An 18,583-nucleotide genomic window follows, 5' to 3' on the forward strand; every position below is an offset into this window, starting at 1 on the left:
ATAGATCAAGAAGTTAATGCACTCTCCCGTGAATGTTCCCCAAAATCAGCTGGTTAAAAATTGTCCTTACAATGTGAAGAATCTTGTAGTTTAGCATAATTAGTGGCATATGTAAGGGTGCATGTGTTTATTAATCTGTTTATTCTAAAGTTCTAGGGAAAAAATCACTGCCAGTGTTGTTCCACACTGTCAGCGATTTGGGGGGCGTGTCATAAATAGATAGTACGAGTTAATAGAACAGAAGTAGTTGATATTTCTTTTGCCTGTAAAGGGTTAACAAAATCAGTGAGCCTGGCTGTCACCTGACCAGAGGACTAATCAGGGGACAGGATACTTTCAAATCTTGAGGGAGGGAAGTTTTTGTGTGTGCTGTTAATTTTTGGTTGTTGTTCTCTCTGGGTTCTGAGAGTGATCAGACTTGCATCCAGGTTTCTCTGCAATCTCCCTGATACAGGTTCTTATAGATTCAAAATAGCAAGTACTAGGTAGATAAAGTGAGTTAGGCTTATGTTTGTTTTCTTTATTTGCAAATGTGTATTTGGCTGGAAGGAGTTCAAATTTGTATTTTGCTGAAAGGATTTTAATTTGTACTTGTATACTTAGGCTGGGAGGCTATTCCCAGTGTCTATAGCTGAAAGACCCTGTAACATATTCCATCTTAAATTTACAAAGATAATTTTTACTGTTTTTCTTTCTTTAATTAAAAGCTTTTCTTGTTTAAGAACCTGATTGTTTTTTTTATTCTGGTGAGATCCCAGGGGGCTGGGTCTGGAGCCACCAGGGAATTGGTGGGGAGAAAGGAGGGAAGGGGGAGAGAGAGGTTATTTTCTCTCTGTGTTAGGATTACTTTCTCTCTCAGGGAGAGTCTGGGTGGGGGAGAGAGAAGGAGGGGGGAAGGTGCATTTTCCTCTCTGTTTTAAGATTCAAGGAGTTTGAATCAGATTGATCTTCCAGGGTAACCCAGGGAGGGGAAGCCTGGGAGAGGCAACGGTGAGGAAAAGGGTTTACTTTCCTTGTGTTAAGATCCAGAGGGTCTGGGTCTTGGGGGTCCCCAGGCAAGGTTTTGAGGGGACCAGAGTGTACCAGGCACTGGAATTCCTGGTTTACGGCAGCGCTACAAGTACTAAGCTGGTAATTGAGCTTAGAGGAATTCATGCTGGTACCCCATCTTTTGGACGCTCAGGTTCAGAGTGGGGAATTATACCATGACAATGCCACAGTAAGAGACCAGCAGGTCAGAGCCAGTGCTTTGGGCAGAAAGCGAAGGAGCACCACAGGGGAAATGAGGTCAGCAGCTTATAGTAAATTACCCCCGATTATACTAATTACAAGCACTAAGATCCTTTCTGCTCCACGACGCCACCAGCCCCAGGGCCCTGGGTACAGCTCAGTGAAGCCAGTGTGCACAGAGGAGCTAGCCTGGGGTAGCCCATGCAAACGGAAGGCCCTGGTCAGGGACCAGCACAGCTGTGATTCCACAGCATGGACCCTGCATGGAGGAGTTGGACAGCAGCGGGCAGGGCTATGAAGAGGATTGATTGGTATATTCACCAATGCGTGGCTCCACAAGTCTAGATTGATACCTAGGGGACACGGGAGGGTCCCAGGAGCCATTTGCTGGTAGCAGTGGGACTGGACTGGAGCAGCTCAGCAAAGCGCTGGAATGGCAGGAGGATTCTTTACCTCCAGCCCCTCTGCACAAAATCCATTTACCGGGACTTGCAGCACTTGCTCCTAAGAGAGGCATGACGGCCTCCTTCACATGAAGCAAGTGTTAACACTGAAGCCTAGTGATGGGGATTTAAAGTCAGTGTGGTTAACTCTATCACTGCTCCAGACTGTGGGGAGCCTGGTGATGGGGTGCAGAAGTTGGATTGTGGGGAGAGCTGGAGCAGAATATCACTTCTTTCTCCTCCTCAGTCGGCCCCCTCTTGCTGAGTATTATTATTTATTCACACTATTGGACTGCTAAGGAAAACCAACTAGGAAGCGTCAGAGCCAAAGGCTCCTGGCCCCTCCTTCACCCCCTGCCCCTGCATCAGACAGGGAACTCCCCTGGCACCATTGCAGGGATGAGGGCAAATGTGACAGGTCCATGGGCTCCAGGGCAGAGTGAAACTGCAGACCTAGCAGCGGATTAACCTTAATCTGTGGATCTATCCTGGCAGGAGGCTATGTGGGGGCAGGGGCAGTGTCTGAAGCACTCACCTTCCACCGTGGGAGACCTTGGCTCCAATTCCAGCCAGCACCTTGTGCAGGCCCCCATGGCCAGCTTAAAGGTCACTCTTTAGAAATGGCTGCCCGGCACGCGGTCCTCAATGAACACTCCTGCCCATCACAGCACGGTGCGACAGGCAGAATCTCAGCTCAGGAGGATCCCCAGATTGGACAACAGAGCAGAGGGACTGTGTGGGAAGACTGAGAGGCATAAGCAGAGCTGGGGCTGGGGGCCCGGGACTGGAAACAGCCGGGGTGCTGTAGGTCAAGACTAAGATGCATTGGCAGAGCGGGGCAGGAATGGGGAGGACTAAAATAGTGGGGGTCGGGAGTGAGTTGTGGGTCAGGATTGAAGGGCATCAGCAAAGCTGGGCAGGGAGAAAGTTGCCCAGCACCTGCTTGTCCTGTAACTGACCAGTCTGCCAGATTCATGTTCACCACATTCAACTCCTTCCACCCCTCAAATATTTTAAAGCCATCAAACTTCATTTCCAAATGATGGGAAAGCCTGAGTCTGTGTGTGTCCCCAGAGCAACAGTGTACCTCCCTGCATACACAGGCGCTGGTACTAGGGGTGCTGGGGGGGAGCTGCCGCACCCCCTGGCTGGAAGAGCTTTCCATCCTATCCAGGGTTTGCAGTTTGGGTCAATAGCTCTCAGCACCGCCCCGTACACACTGTTCCAGCTCCCTCTGCCTGCGTAGCTCAGGGCAGATGGGTAGAGGCTGCTTTGCTCTGTCTTGCCCCTCACACCCCACAAGGCCCCTGGGTGGTCGATATGCGCTGTTGTCCCCAGAGGGCCAAGGAGGTGCTTTAGGCGGGTCCCATGGGGGAGCCGAACTCTTCACCTGGCGTTTCTTTGCATGGAAATACCAACTTGTGAACACGAGCTTAGCGAGAGCGGCTGCCAGGTCCACTCAGCCTTGTGCCCCCCCTACCCCCAGTGCTCGGCCAGCCAAGCACCTGAGCCCTGCAATGCCCCATAGCACTCCTTGTGCCCCCCTCTGAGCTCTCCAGCCCAGTCAGGGCTTCGTGGTTTGATAGCATCATTTTGGCAAACACGAAGGAGCAGCTTCAGATTCATAGCACAGCTGAGGAAAGGGGGCAGGGCGGGGATGGTGGCGGCGGAGGAGCAGGAGATGGAGGGGCAGAAAGAGGGGGTGAGAGCCCCCTCCAGGGCATGTCCCACCTGGCAGCAGGGACCCATGATCCTTTACTGATCTCTGCCCCACAGTCCAGCCCTGTCCAGGGAGCCCCCGTCCTAACACACAGATAGGAGATCTACTCACCCGCTTGGCCTGAGACAGCCCCATGCCTCCACGGGGGACTGTCCTCTTGTCTCTCCGTCTCTTTCACACCTTTTTTCTTTCTTTCTCACTCGTTCCTTTCTTTTGCTCTTTAACGTCTTTCTTTTTTCCTCTTCCTTTTTCTTCTCTCTCTCCCTTCCTTCCCTCTGCCCTGTCACTGAAGCATCTTACCAGACCTGCTCCTGGGCCCGGAGAACTTAGCAGTGGGTTCCAGAAAGGCTGCAGGACTCTCGCCAGGGCAGGGCAAGCCCCTTGCACACCATGCTGGCCTTGTTTGTTTTCCTTTGCTGAGGAGACAGAGAAGATGACTCTGAATAGACCCTACTCCTATTAGTAGGCTCTTCTCAAAACCCATTAATCCCTGGGGCTAATCCTGGGGGGAGGGAGGGGAAGTGGAGTCATGTGACCAGCCCTCTAAGTGCCTTGGGCCAGTTAAGACAGAGGATCTAAAATCAGAGTGTTTACTTGGAGAGCTGAAATGCTGCTCAGGGAGATGCAGGTTGACCAGGCTGTGGCAGGTGTCACAAACACTAGGGCTGAGATTTCCAAAGGAGCCTTAGGAGATCTGAGTGCCTAAGTCCCTTAGGTTCCATACCCTTTTCCTCTGAAAATGTCCCCCTGGGGCAGCTCTGCTGCTGATAAGCAACTGTGAGAGTGCAGGATTTGACCAGAGTATCCCACTGTGTTAGGGAGGTAAGGTGTGGCCTTGCTCTAACTGATCCCTGGGTTTGAGTCTAAAATTAGTGCCTGGAGCTACCACTGGAACCCCCCACAAGCAGACGGCCAAAATAAGAGCATTTGCAGAATCAGTACACTGCAGGGCAGACTGGGTGCCTCAGGCCGCCAAGGGGCACTGCCCTAGATGGCGGATATAGAAGTATGCCCTGGAAAAGAAATAGGCAAATGATACATATCTTAACAGCAGCAACAGCGGTGACTTCAGAATGGCCTCCAGTCCTCGGCCTTATTCTCAGTTACTGTGTTCCTGCTCTTCCTGCCTCCTCCCCTTCCCTCTAGCCTCCGAGCTGTAAAATCCTTTTATTTCTGAGACCAGTCAAGGTTCTTAAGGCCCGCAATGTACTGACCTGTCACAAGACTTACAAACCTGCAAGTGAAACATTATGGAGATCCTAAATCTTACACTGGCTGCCCACATCATAAGAACCCAGACTGTTCTTTGCAGTTCTATAGAAATGCATCTTTCCTTGCAAACCAAAAACTTTACCTCTGGCCCATGGATTGCTTATGCCTTATTTTAGTTACTTTGATTGCCTTAGAAGAGGACACTGAGCTTCAGAGATGCTGGAACTAGGGGAGTCTTGAAGTGCTTTCCATCATATACAGGGTTTACAGTTTTGTTCAACGGCTTGTATCCCCCCGCCTCATAAAAATTGTTACAGTGCCACTGCTGAGCTTGATAAGTTTAGGGCGGGGATGGTATATTGAGGTTGCCTACAATGGCATGTAGCCCACTGGCAACTGCCGGTAGCAAAAATCCCCAAGGGCTGTAGATGGGACACTAGATGGGAGGGAGCGCTCTGCATTACTACAGCGAATTCTTTCCCAGGTGTCTGGCTGATGGGTCTTGCTCACATGCTGAGGGTCTAACTTATAGGATGCAGGTATCGTAGGTTGGGGGATGCTTTGCTTCCCCAAACAGCCTGGCATGGCCCTCCCCAGGTGGCCTCTCCTGCCATTCCCGGCATTCTGCCTGGCCCCCCGACACACTGGGCCTGGGGAGCTGTGGTCATGCTGCCTGGCCACCTGGCACTGGGGCCACAGTGGAGGTGCTCTGGGCTCCCATGGGGGAGGGGGCAGGAGGGGAAGGGGAGGGACAGGGCCTCAGGCAGAAGGGGAGGAGCCGGAGGCTAGCCTCCCCCAACAGCTGGTTCACCAGCTGCCCATGGTCTAACTGATCACCATATTTAGGGTCAGGAAAGAATTTTCCCCCAGCTCAGATTGGCAGAGACCCTGGGGAATGTTTTGCCTTCCTCTGCAGCATGGGACACGGGTCACTTGCAGGTTTAAACCACTGTCAGTGATGGATTTTCTGTAACTTGAAGTCTTTAAACCCTGATTTGAGGATGTCAGTAACTCAGCTAGAGGTCATGGGTCTATTATAGGAGAGGGTGGGTGAGGTTCTGTGGCCTGTGTTAATGGGACACAATCATTCCGGGGTACAAAATATATTGGAAGGACAGAACAGGTCATGCAGGGGGAGGAGTGGCACTATATGTGAAAGAAAATGTAGATTCAAATGAAGTAAAAATCTTAAGCGAATCCACATGTTCCATAGAATCGCTATGGATAGAAATTTCATGCTCTAATAAAAATATAACATTAGGGATCTATTATCGACCACCTGACCAGGACAGTAATAGTGATGATGAAATGCAAACGGAAATTAGAGAGGCTATCAAAATTAAGAACTCAATAATAGTGGGGGATTTCAATTATCCCCATATTGACTGGGAACATTTCACTTCAGGACGAAATGCAGAGATAAAATTTCTCGATACTTTAAATGACTGCTTTATGGAGCAGCTGGTACGGCAACCCACAAAGGGAGAGGCAACTCTAGATTTAATCCTGAGTGGAGCGCAGGAGGTGGTCCAAGAAGTAACTATAGCAGGACCGCTTGGAAATAGTGACCATCATACAATAGCATTCAACATCCCTGTGGTGGGAAGAACACCTCAACAGCCCAACACTGTGGCATTTAATTTCAAAAGGGGAAACAATACAAAAATGAGGGGGTTAGTTAAACAAAAGTTAAAAGGTACAGTGACTAAAGTGAAATCCCTGCAAGTTGCATGAGCCCTTTTTAAAGACACCATAATAGAGGCCCAACTTCAATGTATACCCCAAATTAAGAAACACAGTAAAAGAACTAAAAAAGAGCCACCGTGGCTTAACAACCATGTAAAAGAAGCAGTGAGAGATAAAAAGACTTCCTTTAAAAAGTGGAAGTCAAATCCTAGGGAGGCAAATAGAAAGGAGCACAAACACAGCCAGCTTAAGTGCAAGAGTGTAATAAGAAAAGCCAAAGAGGAGTTTGAAGAACGGCTAGCCAAAAACTCCAAAGGTAATAAAAAAATGTTTTTTAAGTATATCAGAAGCAGGAAGCCTGCTAAACAACCAGTGGAGCCCCTTGACGATCAAAATACAAAAGGTGCGCTTAAAGACGATAAAGTCATTGCGGAGAAACTAAATGGATTCTTTGCTTCAGTCTTCACGGCTGAGGATGTTAAGGGAGATTCCCAAACCTGAACTGGCTTTTGTAGGTGACAAATCTGAGGAACTGTCATAGATTGAAGTGTCACTAGAGGAGGTTTTGGAATTAATTGATAAACTCAACATTAACAAGTCACCGGGGCCAGATGGCATTCACCCAAGAGTTCTGAAAGAACTCAAATGTGAAGTTGCGGAACTATTAACTAAGGTTTGTAACCTGTCCTTTAAATCGGCTTCGGTACCCAATGACTGGAAGTTAGCTAATGTAACGCCAATATTTAAAAAGGGCTTTAGAGGTGATCCCGGCAATTACAGACCGGTAAGTCTAATGTCAGTACTGGGCAAATTAGTCGAAACAATAGTTAAGAATAAAATTGTCAGACACATAGAAAAACATAAACTGTTGAGCAATAGTCAACATGGTTTCTGTAAAGGGAAATCGTGTCTTACTAATCTATTAGAGTTCTTTGAAGGAGTCAACAAACGTGGACAAGGGGGATCCAGTGGACATAGTGTACATAGATTTCCAGAAAGCCTTTGACAAGGTCCCTCACCAAAGGCTCTTACGTAAATTAAGCTGTCATGGGATAAAAGGGAAGGTCCTTTCATGGACTGAGAACTGGCTAAAAGACAAGGAACAAAGGGTAGGAATTAATGGTAAATTCTCAGAATGGAGAGGGGTAACTAGCGATGTTCCCCAATGGTCAGTCCTAGGACCAATCCTATTCAATTTATTCATAAATGATCTGGACAAAGGGGTAAACAGTGAGATGGTAAAATTTGCAGATGATACTAAACTACTCAAGATAGTTAAGACCAAAGCAGATTGTGAAGAACTTCAAAAAGATCTCACAAAACTAAGTGATTGGGAAACAAAATGCCAAATGAAATTTAATGTGGATAAATGTAAAGTGATGCACATTGGAAAAAATAACTCCAACTATACATACAATATGATGGGGGCTAATTTAGCTACAAGGAGTCAGGAAAAAGATCTTGGAGTCATCGTGGATAGTTCTCTGAAGATGTCCACGCAGTGTGCAGAGGCAGTCAAAAAAGCAAACAAGATGTTAGGAATCATTAAAAAGGGGATAGAGAATAAGAGTGAGAATATATTATTGCCCTTATATAAATCCATGGTATGCCCACATCTTGAATACTGTGTACAGATGTGGTCTCCTCACCTCAAAAAAGATATTCTAGCACTAGAAAAGGTTCAGAAAAGGGCAACTAAAATGATTAGGGGTTTGGAGAGGGTCCCATATGAGGAAAGATTAAAGAGGCTAGGCCTCTTCAGCTTGGAAAAGAGGAGACTAAGGGAGGATATGATAGAGGTATATAAAATCATGAGTGATGTGGAGAAAGTGGATAAGGAAAAGTTATTTACTTATTCCCATATTACAAGAAGTAGGAGTCACCAAATGAAATTAATAGGTAGCAGGTTTAAAACAAATAAAAGGAAGTTCTTCTTCACACAGCGCACAGTCAACCTGTGGAACTCCTTACCTGAGGAGGTTGTGAAGGGTGGGACTATAACAATGTTTAAAAGGGAACTGGATAAATTCATGGTGGCTAAGTCCATAAATGGCTATTAGCCAGGAAGGGTAAAGAATGGTGTCCCTAGCCTCTGTTCATCAGAGGATGGAGATGGATGGCAGGAGAGAGATCACTTGATCATTGCCTGTTAGCTTTACTCCCTCTGGGGCACCTGGCATTGGCCACTGCCGGTAGACAGATACTGGGCTAGATGGACCTTTGGTCTGACCCGGTACGGCCATTCTTATGTTCTTATGTGTTGCATAAGAGGTCAGACTAGATCATGATGGTCCCTTCTGACCTTAAAGTCTAGGAGTCTATGAGTCTATAACGAGGGTGGGCAAACTTTTTGGCTTGAGGGCCACATCGGGGTTCCGAAACTGTATGGAGGGCCAGGTAGGGAAGGCTGTGCCTCCCCAAACAGCCTGGCCCCAGCCCCCTATTTTCCCCCTGCCCCCTGACTGTCCCCCTCAGAACTCCTGAACCATCCAATCCCCCTGCTCCTTGTCCCCTGACTGCCCCAACTGCCCCTCTGGGACCTCACCCCCTATCCAACCCCCCCTGTTCCCTGTCCCCTGACTGCCCCAACCCCTATCCACACCCTCGCCCTCTGACAGGCCCCCCAGGACTCCCATGCCTATCCAACGGCCCCCTGCTCCTTGTCCCTTGACTGCCTCCTGGGACCCTCTGCCCTTTATCCAACCCACCCACTCCCCGCCCCCTTACCATGCCGCTCAGAGCAGCAGGACTGGCAGCTGTGCTGCCCTGCCAGAGACAGCCACGCTGCCGTGCAGTCTGGAACACCGGGGCAGGCCGGCGGCTCTCACAGCCACGCTGCCAGGCAGGAACTCGCAGCCCCGCTACCCAGAGCGCTGGCAGCACAGGGAGCTGAGGCTGTGGGGGAGAGGGGACAGTGCCCTCTTCTGATCTATAAACTGGAATATCAGTTAGTATATTTATGACCTGAAAGTAGACCTTTTTGGTAAAATAGGTATAACTGTTATTTCTGAATAGTAATGTTCTGCGTGTAGTTTTATAGAAAAATGTATAATGTTATTGCTTTCTGCTGAAATTGCATGGCACTTGCTATCTGAGGCAGATTAACAGGTGTTGTTATGACGGTGCTGTTGCAAAACGATTTTCTGTTGCATTTAATATTTTCAAAGTGCGTGTGAAAAATTAGTATTATTTTAGGTCAGAGTCACGGTTGTTTTGCGGTGATGAACAGCCCATTTCTACTTAAGTTGATGGAGATAATATGCTTTTTACTTATAATGTAGGAAATTAAATATTTAAAATGGCCTTAACTGTTAATTTCCTGGCTTTTAAAATGTGTGGGTTTTGTAAATTATGTGATAGGTGCTGAGGGTTGTCACTTAGCCCCCTTGCCTGGTTTTCTTAAATGGTTCAGAGGTTGGAAATGAAAATAGCTCCCCATCATCATGATTTTTTTCTCTGTTGATTGCAGTGATGGAGGAATGTGTCTCATTTTCACATAATGGGGCCATTTCTTTAATATTTTAATTTTTTTGCACCATGGAAAACTGTACTTGAACTATTAGGGGTGGGGGGTTCAGGAAATTCAGAGTTCAGGTAACACTTCAAACCAGTCTAAACATATTAAAGTGAGAAAGGACCAGTTACGGCACCGAAAGACTCTTAACTCTGCCCAGAAGTGGCACCCTGCAGTCCCTACGACTGGGATTTGGGGTGGTAGCGTTTGGACAGTATTGCCAACCTCAAAAGAAGAATAGCTTCAGCATTGGGGCAGCCCTGAAAATTGCGTCAATGGAGAAGTGTCATCACAAAATTGTCCCCATGTCCCACCCCCAGGTCTGGTGCCAAAATCCTAAGACTTGCCATTAATTTGCAACAGTTTGCCATGATGGGAGGATAAACGGAGCAGTCTTAGGCCAGCCTAAAATCGATTTCTCCTGATCAGATTTGATAAGCAATAAAACGTATGTAACCTATAGAACTGAACAGCAAGGTTCTCTGCCATGCCATGGGTCCTAGCCCATTGTGATATTAGAAGTAACTCAACCAAACACTACCTACACTCTACAGTTAATTTGCATGCAACAATTTAATTTATGGTAATGAGTCAGTGACAGGCGGGAGACTGCACAGATGGTGGATTACTTGGCCCAACTACCACATTTCTTCAAAGGCTGATTTCCCCTTCTCCCCAACCCAAACTTCCCACCACACTATTGCCAGCTCTTGTGATTTTATTGCAACCCTAGGGATTTGGGGGTGGTTTTTACCCGTCTCATGAAAACACGCTGAAAGGCGCCACCTCACAAACTTCCCCTTATTCAGAGTGGCCACCATCTCCCATTACTGTCCGTGGGGCTGAAGCCAGCATGCTGGGCTCTGTTTCCCTGCAGTCTATCTACAGTGGGTGGCCACCTCCTGCACTTTTCAGTGAGATGGAAGCCATGTCCACTCTACAGCTCAGGGGCTAGAGGAGAGGGGGCAGCAGAGAAGCTGTGGCTGGTGATGGGGAGAGTGAGGGGGAGCAGGGCATGGAGAGCAGGAGGCGGATTTAGGGGGTGCAGGGGATGGGATGTAGGAAGATGCAGAGGGCAGGAGGAGGGGGTGTCCAGAGCAGGGGGAGGCAGACTAGGTGTAGCTAGCAGGGGGACGGGAGGTGTCTGGAGCAACCAGTGGGAGGTGGGACCAAACCCACATTGTTTTTTCTGTGACACTAGTAGCTGAAAGCTGGTGTTACCACAGGGGTGTAATGTCAGCTATTTTGCATTCAACAATTTCATTGTTTGTACTGGGGGATTGGCTTTGATTCCTGCAGGTGATGAATGAAGGCTGTGTGCTGCTGTGAGGGACTGTGTGTGTTTGGGGTTGTTGTGTGTGCTGGTTGTGTTGGCGTGTGGGTGGTTTTAAAGAAATGTGGTACAGTAGTTGGGCCAATTTATCTACCATCTGAGCCAGCTCCCTCATATGACCAATGAAACTGTTACATGCAAATTAGCTGTACAGTAACGTTGGTGATTGGTTGAGTTACCTGGGATATCACAATAGTCTACGGCTCTTGGCATGGCATTGCTACATGCCTTGCTGTAGCTGTACACTGCACTGGCATATTTCTTAAAGTCAAAATGGCTGAGACCATAAAAATGTGGATGGTAAGAAACAACAAAACTGAGTGATAATTCAATCTGGTGATATTCTGAACAAAAAGGGCCTTCAGCCATGCTTGTAGCCATGTCCATTGCTTCATGATGACATTTTAGGCTTCAGCATAACGTTCCTGAAGTCTCATTATATAGATTATCGCTGATCTGAATAACTGATATAAGTGTAACACTTTTCCACTCTAATATATCTTTTTGAAATGGGGCTGCCAGATCTGCACACAGTATTTAGGTGTGGGCGTACCATGAATTTCTATAGTGGCATTATGATATCTACTGTACTATTATCTATCCCTTTTCTAATGGTTCCCAACATTCTGTTAACTTTTTTGACTGCCACTGCACATGGAGCAGATGTTTTCAGAGAACTATCCAGAATGACTCCAAAATCTCTTTCTTGAGTACTAACCGCTAACATAGATGCCATCTTTTTGCATGTATAATTTGGATTATGTTTTCCAGTGCATTACTTTGCACTTATCAACACTGAATTCCATTTGCCATCTTCTTGCCCAGTCACCCAGTTTTGTGAGATTTCTTTGTAACTCCTCACAGTCTGCTTTGGACTTAACAATCTTGCATAATTTTATATCGTCTGCAAACTTTGCCACCTCACTGTTCAAACCCTTTTCCAGATCATTTATGAATATGCTGAACAGATCCTTGGGGAACCCTGCCATTCTCAAAAACGTCCATTTATTCCTACCCTTTGTTTCCTATCTTTTCACCAGTTACTGATCCATGAGAGGACTTTTCCTCTTACCCCAAGACTGCTTGCTTTGCTTAAGAGCCTTTGGTGAGGGACCTTGTCAAAGGCTTTCTGAAAGTCCAAGTACATTGTATCAACTGTATCACCCTTGTCCACACCTTTGTTGACAAGCTCAAAGAATTCTAATAGATTGGTGAGGCATGATGTCCCTTTACAAAAGCCATGTTGACTCTTCCCTAACATATTGTATTCATCTATGTGTCTGTAACCCTGCTGTTGGCAGCAACAAGGGCGGGGTTCAGTATCCAGGGGTTCCATTTCAATAACACAATGCATAACTGGCTCGAGCCCACACTCAGTGACCTGGGACACTTACATACCACACCCCCCTGGGCACCTTTAGGAGGCAATACTTCCCCTCTCGCAAGCACGGAGTCTGAGTGTAGCAAAATCCTTTTAATAAAGGAAGGAAACAACGCGGCATCCCATGGGAGAAACACCACAAACAGGATTATAACACAAACCATAAGCAAAAACCCACCTCCAGTACTTTTGGCAATGTCCTTTCCCCCTTGGGGTCTTAAGCCCAATCACCCCAAAGTCCAACAACCCGAAAGTCTCTAGTCAGTGCCACCTGTGATACAGCATGGCCAGAGGGCAGCAGGAGAGTGTGAGCAGGGAGCCTTATTCCCTACAAGGGGAGGAAGGTTTGCTATAGATTAACTAGAGCATCTGAAGCCAATTAGAGCACCAGCAGTCAGTCATGTGATAAAAAACCCCTGCTTCAGTCAGACAGTGTGGGAGTTGGAGCAGAGAGCAGTTTGAAGGAGTTGGAGAAGAGAACAGTTTTGAAGAAAGACAAAAGGAAAGTTTGGAGGAGTGCTGCGGTGGGCTGAGAAATCCAAAAGAAACCCTAGGTAAGGGGCATCTGGCTTGTGTAGAAGGAAGGCAAGAAGCCCCTTCACAAGCTGAAGGGCAGGAGAGGGAAGTAGCCCAGGGGAAGGAACCGCTAGTTCAAGTGGTTCACCACAAACCTCAGGGCCCCTGGGTTGGGACCTGGAGAAGAGAGCGGGCCCAGGTCCCTCCCTCTCCACTCCCCTGCTCAAGGACACTAGTGGGGTAATTAAAATACCGATTCAAAGGCAAGCAATGGTGCCCTGAACTTTCCCCAAAGAAGAGAAAGCGTGAGACCCAGCAAAACAGTACTGGCAATTTGCCACACCCCAGAATTCAAAAGTTTATCGGCAGAGTTTTGCCCCCCTAGCCTGGGTGGAAATGGGGGGGAGTCCACAAAGGGTGTTAAGGGGCACCTTATGTGGGCCAGGGCCAACTGCTCTGCCTCTCTGTGGAGTTCTGCTGCAGCCTTCACCACGACCAGCTCCACTACACCAGCTGCGCCACTCCTCCAGCTGTCCCTGCAAACTGCTTCACTCCGCTCGCTGTTCCATGGGCTGCTCCAACATGCTGAAAACTGCTCTGCTCTGTCCTGCCCTGCCAGCCGCTTAACGATAGGTCTTCAAGCTCCCCCACTCGTTAACACAGCAGTCAGTGATCTCAGCTCAGCTCTTTCAGTGATTTCAGTTCTTCGTAGGGGAGCCCTGGTGTTGGTGCACCCTTGGCCCAACATGAATTCAGCTCAGCAGTCTCTAGATGGACTCCTAATGGAATCAAAATTAGCTCTACTCTTTTACAGTGGAGAGAGGAGGATGTACAATTGGTGTTCTAGGCTCTCAAAAGAGGCCCATACCATCAGGTACACACACCAGTCCCCAACCTCTCTCAATTCACTGGTTTTTGGAACCCATGTCCCTTGTCTAGCAAGTGCTATTTAATTTATATTGAGACATCTCTGTCATAAAGCAGTCTCGTAGTTCCTCATTCACATAATCAGGTGGCAACACTTTATTTATCCTGCCCCAATAACAAAGAAATTGGGGATCCCAGAGCTGTCAGAATAACCATCCCAGGCTGCCTTGGGCTATGCTGGGCGTGCCCATGCAAATATCTGAGATTTCACACTTCCCGAAATTCTTTCCACACTTCCCATAATTCACCACCAGATGTCAGGGTAGAGCTCATCCTGACTTTGCTTACATCTCTAATAATTCTGTTCTTTACTATAATTTCAACCAATTTGCCGGGTACTAAAGTTAGGCTTACTGGCCTGTAATTGCCAGAATCGTCTCTTAAAAATTGGCGTCACATTAGCTATCCTCCAGTCATCCAGTACAGAGGCTGATTTAAATAATAGGTTACATACCACAGTTAGTAGTCAACCCTGTGCAATTTCATATTTGAGTTCCTTCAGAACTCTAGCGTGAATACAATCAGGGCCTGGTGACTTATTACTATTTATCAATTTGTTCCAAAATCTCCTCTAATGACACTTCAAACTGGGACAAGTCCCCAGATTTGTCACCTAAAAAGAATGGCTCAGGTGTGGGAATCTTCCTCACATCCTCTGCAGTGAAGAGCAATGCAAGGAATTCATTTATCTTCTCCAGAACAAACTTGTTTTCTCTCGGTGCTTCTTTATCACCTTGATTGTCCACTGGCCCCACTGGCTATTAAGCTTCCTGCTTCTGATGTACTTACAAAAACTAGCAGCGATTTTTTTTTATCTTTTCTAGTTGCTCTTCAAATTCTTTTTTGGTCTCCCTAATTATAATTTTACATTTTACTTGACTGAGTTTATGCTCCTTTCTATTTTCCTCAGTAGGATTTGACTTCCAATTTTTAAAGGATGCCTTTTTGTCTCTTACTGCCTCTTTTAGCCATGGTGGAATTGTTTTGGTCCTCTTACTGTTTTTTGTCGAGGGGGCATATACATTTAATTTGAGCCTCTGTTATAGAGTTTATAAAGAGTTTTCATACAGCTTGCATGCATTTCACCCCTGTGACTTAGGGTTGCCAAGCCTCCAGGATTGTCCTGTAGTCTCCAGGAATTAAAGATTAATGTTTAGTTAAAAATAGTCATGTGATGAAACCTCCAGAAATTTGTCCAACCAAAACTGGCAACCTTTCTGTGACTGTTTGTGATGGGGTACACAACTGAGAAGGAAGGGGTTAGAGGACAGTACTGGGCCCAGCTAGCCCCACCCCACCAGGCCTGCAGAGCAGGCTCCAGCTGTAGACAGGGTTGACAAGGGAGTAACCAAGCTTAGGAGGTGGAGGTGGAATAGAGATTTACCCTGAAGTCTCCTGCCAAAAGGAGCTCGACATACCAGGACTGTACACTCAGCCTTGTTGGGATTGATGGCTTGGTTTCCTTTTCCTTATCTGGGACCAGGAGCGGAGGGATGCAGTGTTAGGAACTGACCCAGGGAGGGTGTGATGAGTTATCACCCCCTGGGTGCAGTCGGGGAGCCACTGGAACCACTGTGCCCCCAAACCATTCAGCTGGGTTGACCTCTCTCACACTGCTCTGTTGATGATACCAGCCAGCCTCTCCAGGCCCTGTTATTACCCAACCCAACAGCAGGTGGTGCCACACACCCAGCTGAGTTACCTGAGTGCTTTACCTAAGCCAGTTAAGGATCAACTATGGAAGCACCAGCCAATTTCCTAGCTCCCCAGCCTTGCACCCCTACTGGAATATAAACCCAGAATGATACCGTCTTGCACTGCGCAGGGGTCTGTACAGTGATTATAAGTGATAGCAAACAGATCAAAGCAGATTACCAACAAATAAACAAAACTGTGAACTAAGCCTAATATACTATATAGGATTTAAATTAGCAATATCTCACCCTGACTGATGATACAAGCTTGCAGATTCTTGAGGCACAGGCTGCATTTACTGGGCAGTCTCAGTTCCCCTCCCCCATTCCAATTTCTTTGTCTTCCAGAGATTCTTGTAGAATCGTGAGGGAGTGAAGACAATTCATGATGTCACACCCGCCTTATATAGTTTCTCCATATGGCGGGAACCCCTTTGTTCCAAGCTAAGTTCCCAGCCAAGTTTGTGGAAAAAACACAAATACCAAAATGGAGTTCAGTATCATGTGGTCTGGTCACATGCCCTTGCATGCCTTGCTGAGTCATAGCAGCCATTACTCACAGGCTGGTTGAAGTGTTCTAAGGTGAAGACAAACCTTGTCCATGGTCCGTTGTCATTGTTGATGTGCCATTAGCACTTTTAGCTTCTTCATTGTTGTACCTGAAAGGCTAGTTGTGGGTGTTTCCAACTTCACAACATCTTTCAGTAACACATAAGAACATAAGAATGGCCCTACTGGGTCAGACCAAAGGTCCATCTAGCCCAGGATCCTGTCTGACGACAGTGGCCAGTGCCAGGTGCCCCAGAGGGAATGAACAGAACAGGTAATCATCAAATGATCCGTCCCCTGTCACTTATTCCCAGCTTCTGGCAAACAGAGGCTATGAACACCATCCCTACCCATCCTGGCTAATAGCCATTGATGGACCTATCCTCCATAAATTTATTTAGTTCTTTTTTGAACCCTGTTATGGTCTTGGCCTTTACAACATCCTCTGGCAAGGAGTTCCATGGGTTGACTGTGTGTTGTGTGAAGAAATACTTCCTTTTCTTTGTTTTAAACCTGCTGCCTATTAATTTCATTTGGTGACCCCTAGTTCTTGTGTTATGAGAAGTAGTAAACAACACTTCCTTATCTACTTTCTCTACACCAGTCATGATTTTATAGATCTTAATCATATCTCTTTTCCCAGCTGAAAAATCCCAGTCTTATTAATCTCTCCTCATATGGAAGCCGTCCCATACCCCTAATCACTTTTGTTGCCCTTTCCTAAACCTTTTCCAATTCTAATATATCTTTTTTGAGATGGGGTGACCACATCTGCACACAGTATTCAAGATGTGGGTTTACCATGGTTTATATAGAGGCAACATGATATTTTCTGTCCTATTATCTATCCCTTTCTTAATTATTCTCAGCATTCTGTTCGCTTTTTTGACTGCTGCTGCACATTGAGTGGATGTTTTCGGAGAACTATCCACAATGACTCCAAGATCTCTTTCTTGAGTGGTAACAGCTAATTTAGACCCATCATTTTCCAATGTGCATTACTCTGCATTTACAAACATTAAATTTCATCTGCCATTCTGTTGCCCAGTCACACAGTTTTGAGAGATCCTTTTGTAGGTCTTTGCAGTCTGCCTGGGTCTTAACTATCTTTAGTAATTTTGTATCATCTGCAAATTTTCCCATTTCCCTTTCTCCATTTTGAAAACTGACCATTTATTCCTACCCTTTGTTTCCTATCTTTTAACCAGTTACCAATCCATGAGGAGACCTTCCCTCTTACCCCGTGGTAGCTTACTTTGCGTAAGAGCCTTTGGTGAGGGACCTTGTCAAAGGCTTTCTGAAAATCTAAGTACACTATATCCACTGGATTCCCTTGGTCCACATGCTTGTTGACCCCCTCAAAGAATTCAAGTAGATTGGTGAGGCATGATTTCCTTTTACTAAACCATGCTGACTCTTCCTCAACAAATTATGTTCATCTGTATGTCTGACAATATTGTTCTTTATTATAGTTTCGACCAAATTGCCTGGTACTGAAGTGAATCTTACAGGCCTTAATTGCCGAGATCACCTCTGGAGCCCTTTTTAAAAATTGGCGTCACATTAGCTATTTTCCAGTCAACTGGTACAGAAGCTGATTTAAATGACAGGTTAGTTTCTCCACAATGGCCTTATTGTCCTTGAGTGCTCCTTTAGCACCTCGATTGTCCAGTGGTCCCCAGTGGTTATTTAGCAGGCTTTTTCTGATATATTTTTTTTAATTGCTATTACTTTTTAAGTCTTTGGCTGACAGTTCCTCAAATTCTTTTTTGGCCTTCTTAATTGTATTTTTACACTTCATTTCCAGTGTTTATGCTCCTTTTTATTCTCCTCACTAGGATTTAACTTGCACTTTTAAAAAGATGCCTTTTTGCCTCTCACAGCTTCTTTTACTTTGTTGTTTAGCCACAGTGGCTCTTTTTTGGTTTTCTTCGTATGTTTTTTAATTTAGGTTATACATTTAAGTTGAACCTCTATTATGGTGCCTTTAAAAAGTTTCCAAGCAGCTTGCAGAGATTTCACTTTTGGCATTGTACCCGTTAATTTCTGTTTAACTAGTCTTCTCATTTTTGTGTAGTTCCCCTTTCTGAAATTAAATGCTACAGTGTTGGGTTTCTGTGGTGTTTTTCCTGCCGCAGGGATATTACATTTAATTATATTAAGGTCACTATTACCAAGCGGTCCAGCTATATTCACCTCTTGGACCAGATCCTGTGCTCCACTTAGGACTAAATCAGGAATTGCCTCTCTTCTGGTGGGTTCCAGGACCAGCTGCTCCAAGGAGCAGTCATTTAAGGTGTCAAGAAACTTTATCTCTGCATTCCATCCTGTGGTGACATGTACCCAGGCAATATGGGGATACTTGAAATTCCCCATGA

General features: G+C 46.3%; 1 protein-coding gene across 1 annotated transcript in view; it reads right to left on the reverse strand.

Annotated features, from left to right (window-relative positions):
* Nucleotides 1–3,553, reverse strand: part of LOC127052625 (protein FAM107B-like) — a 49,657-nt gene extending 46,104 nt beyond the window's left edge. Inside the window, exon 1 of the mRNA XM_050956498.1 lies at nucleotides 3,505–3,553. Within this exon, the coding sequence (XP_050812455.1) occupies nucleotides 3,505–3,528 (24 nt within the window). The 5' untranslated portion in view covers nucleotides 3,529–3,553. The remainder of the gene's footprint in view (nucleotides 1–3,504) is intronic.
* Between the last annotated feature and the right edge of the window lie 15,030 nt (nucleotides 3,554–18,583).

This window comes from Gopherus flavomarginatus, chromosome 5 (genome assembly GCF_025201925.1).
Source record: "Gopherus flavomarginatus isolate rGopFla2 chromosome 5, rGopFla2.mat.asm, whole genome shotgun sequence".
In the NCBI taxonomy this organism is placed as follows: Eukaryota; Metazoa; Chordata; order Testudines; family Testudinidae; genus Gopherus; species Gopherus flavomarginatus.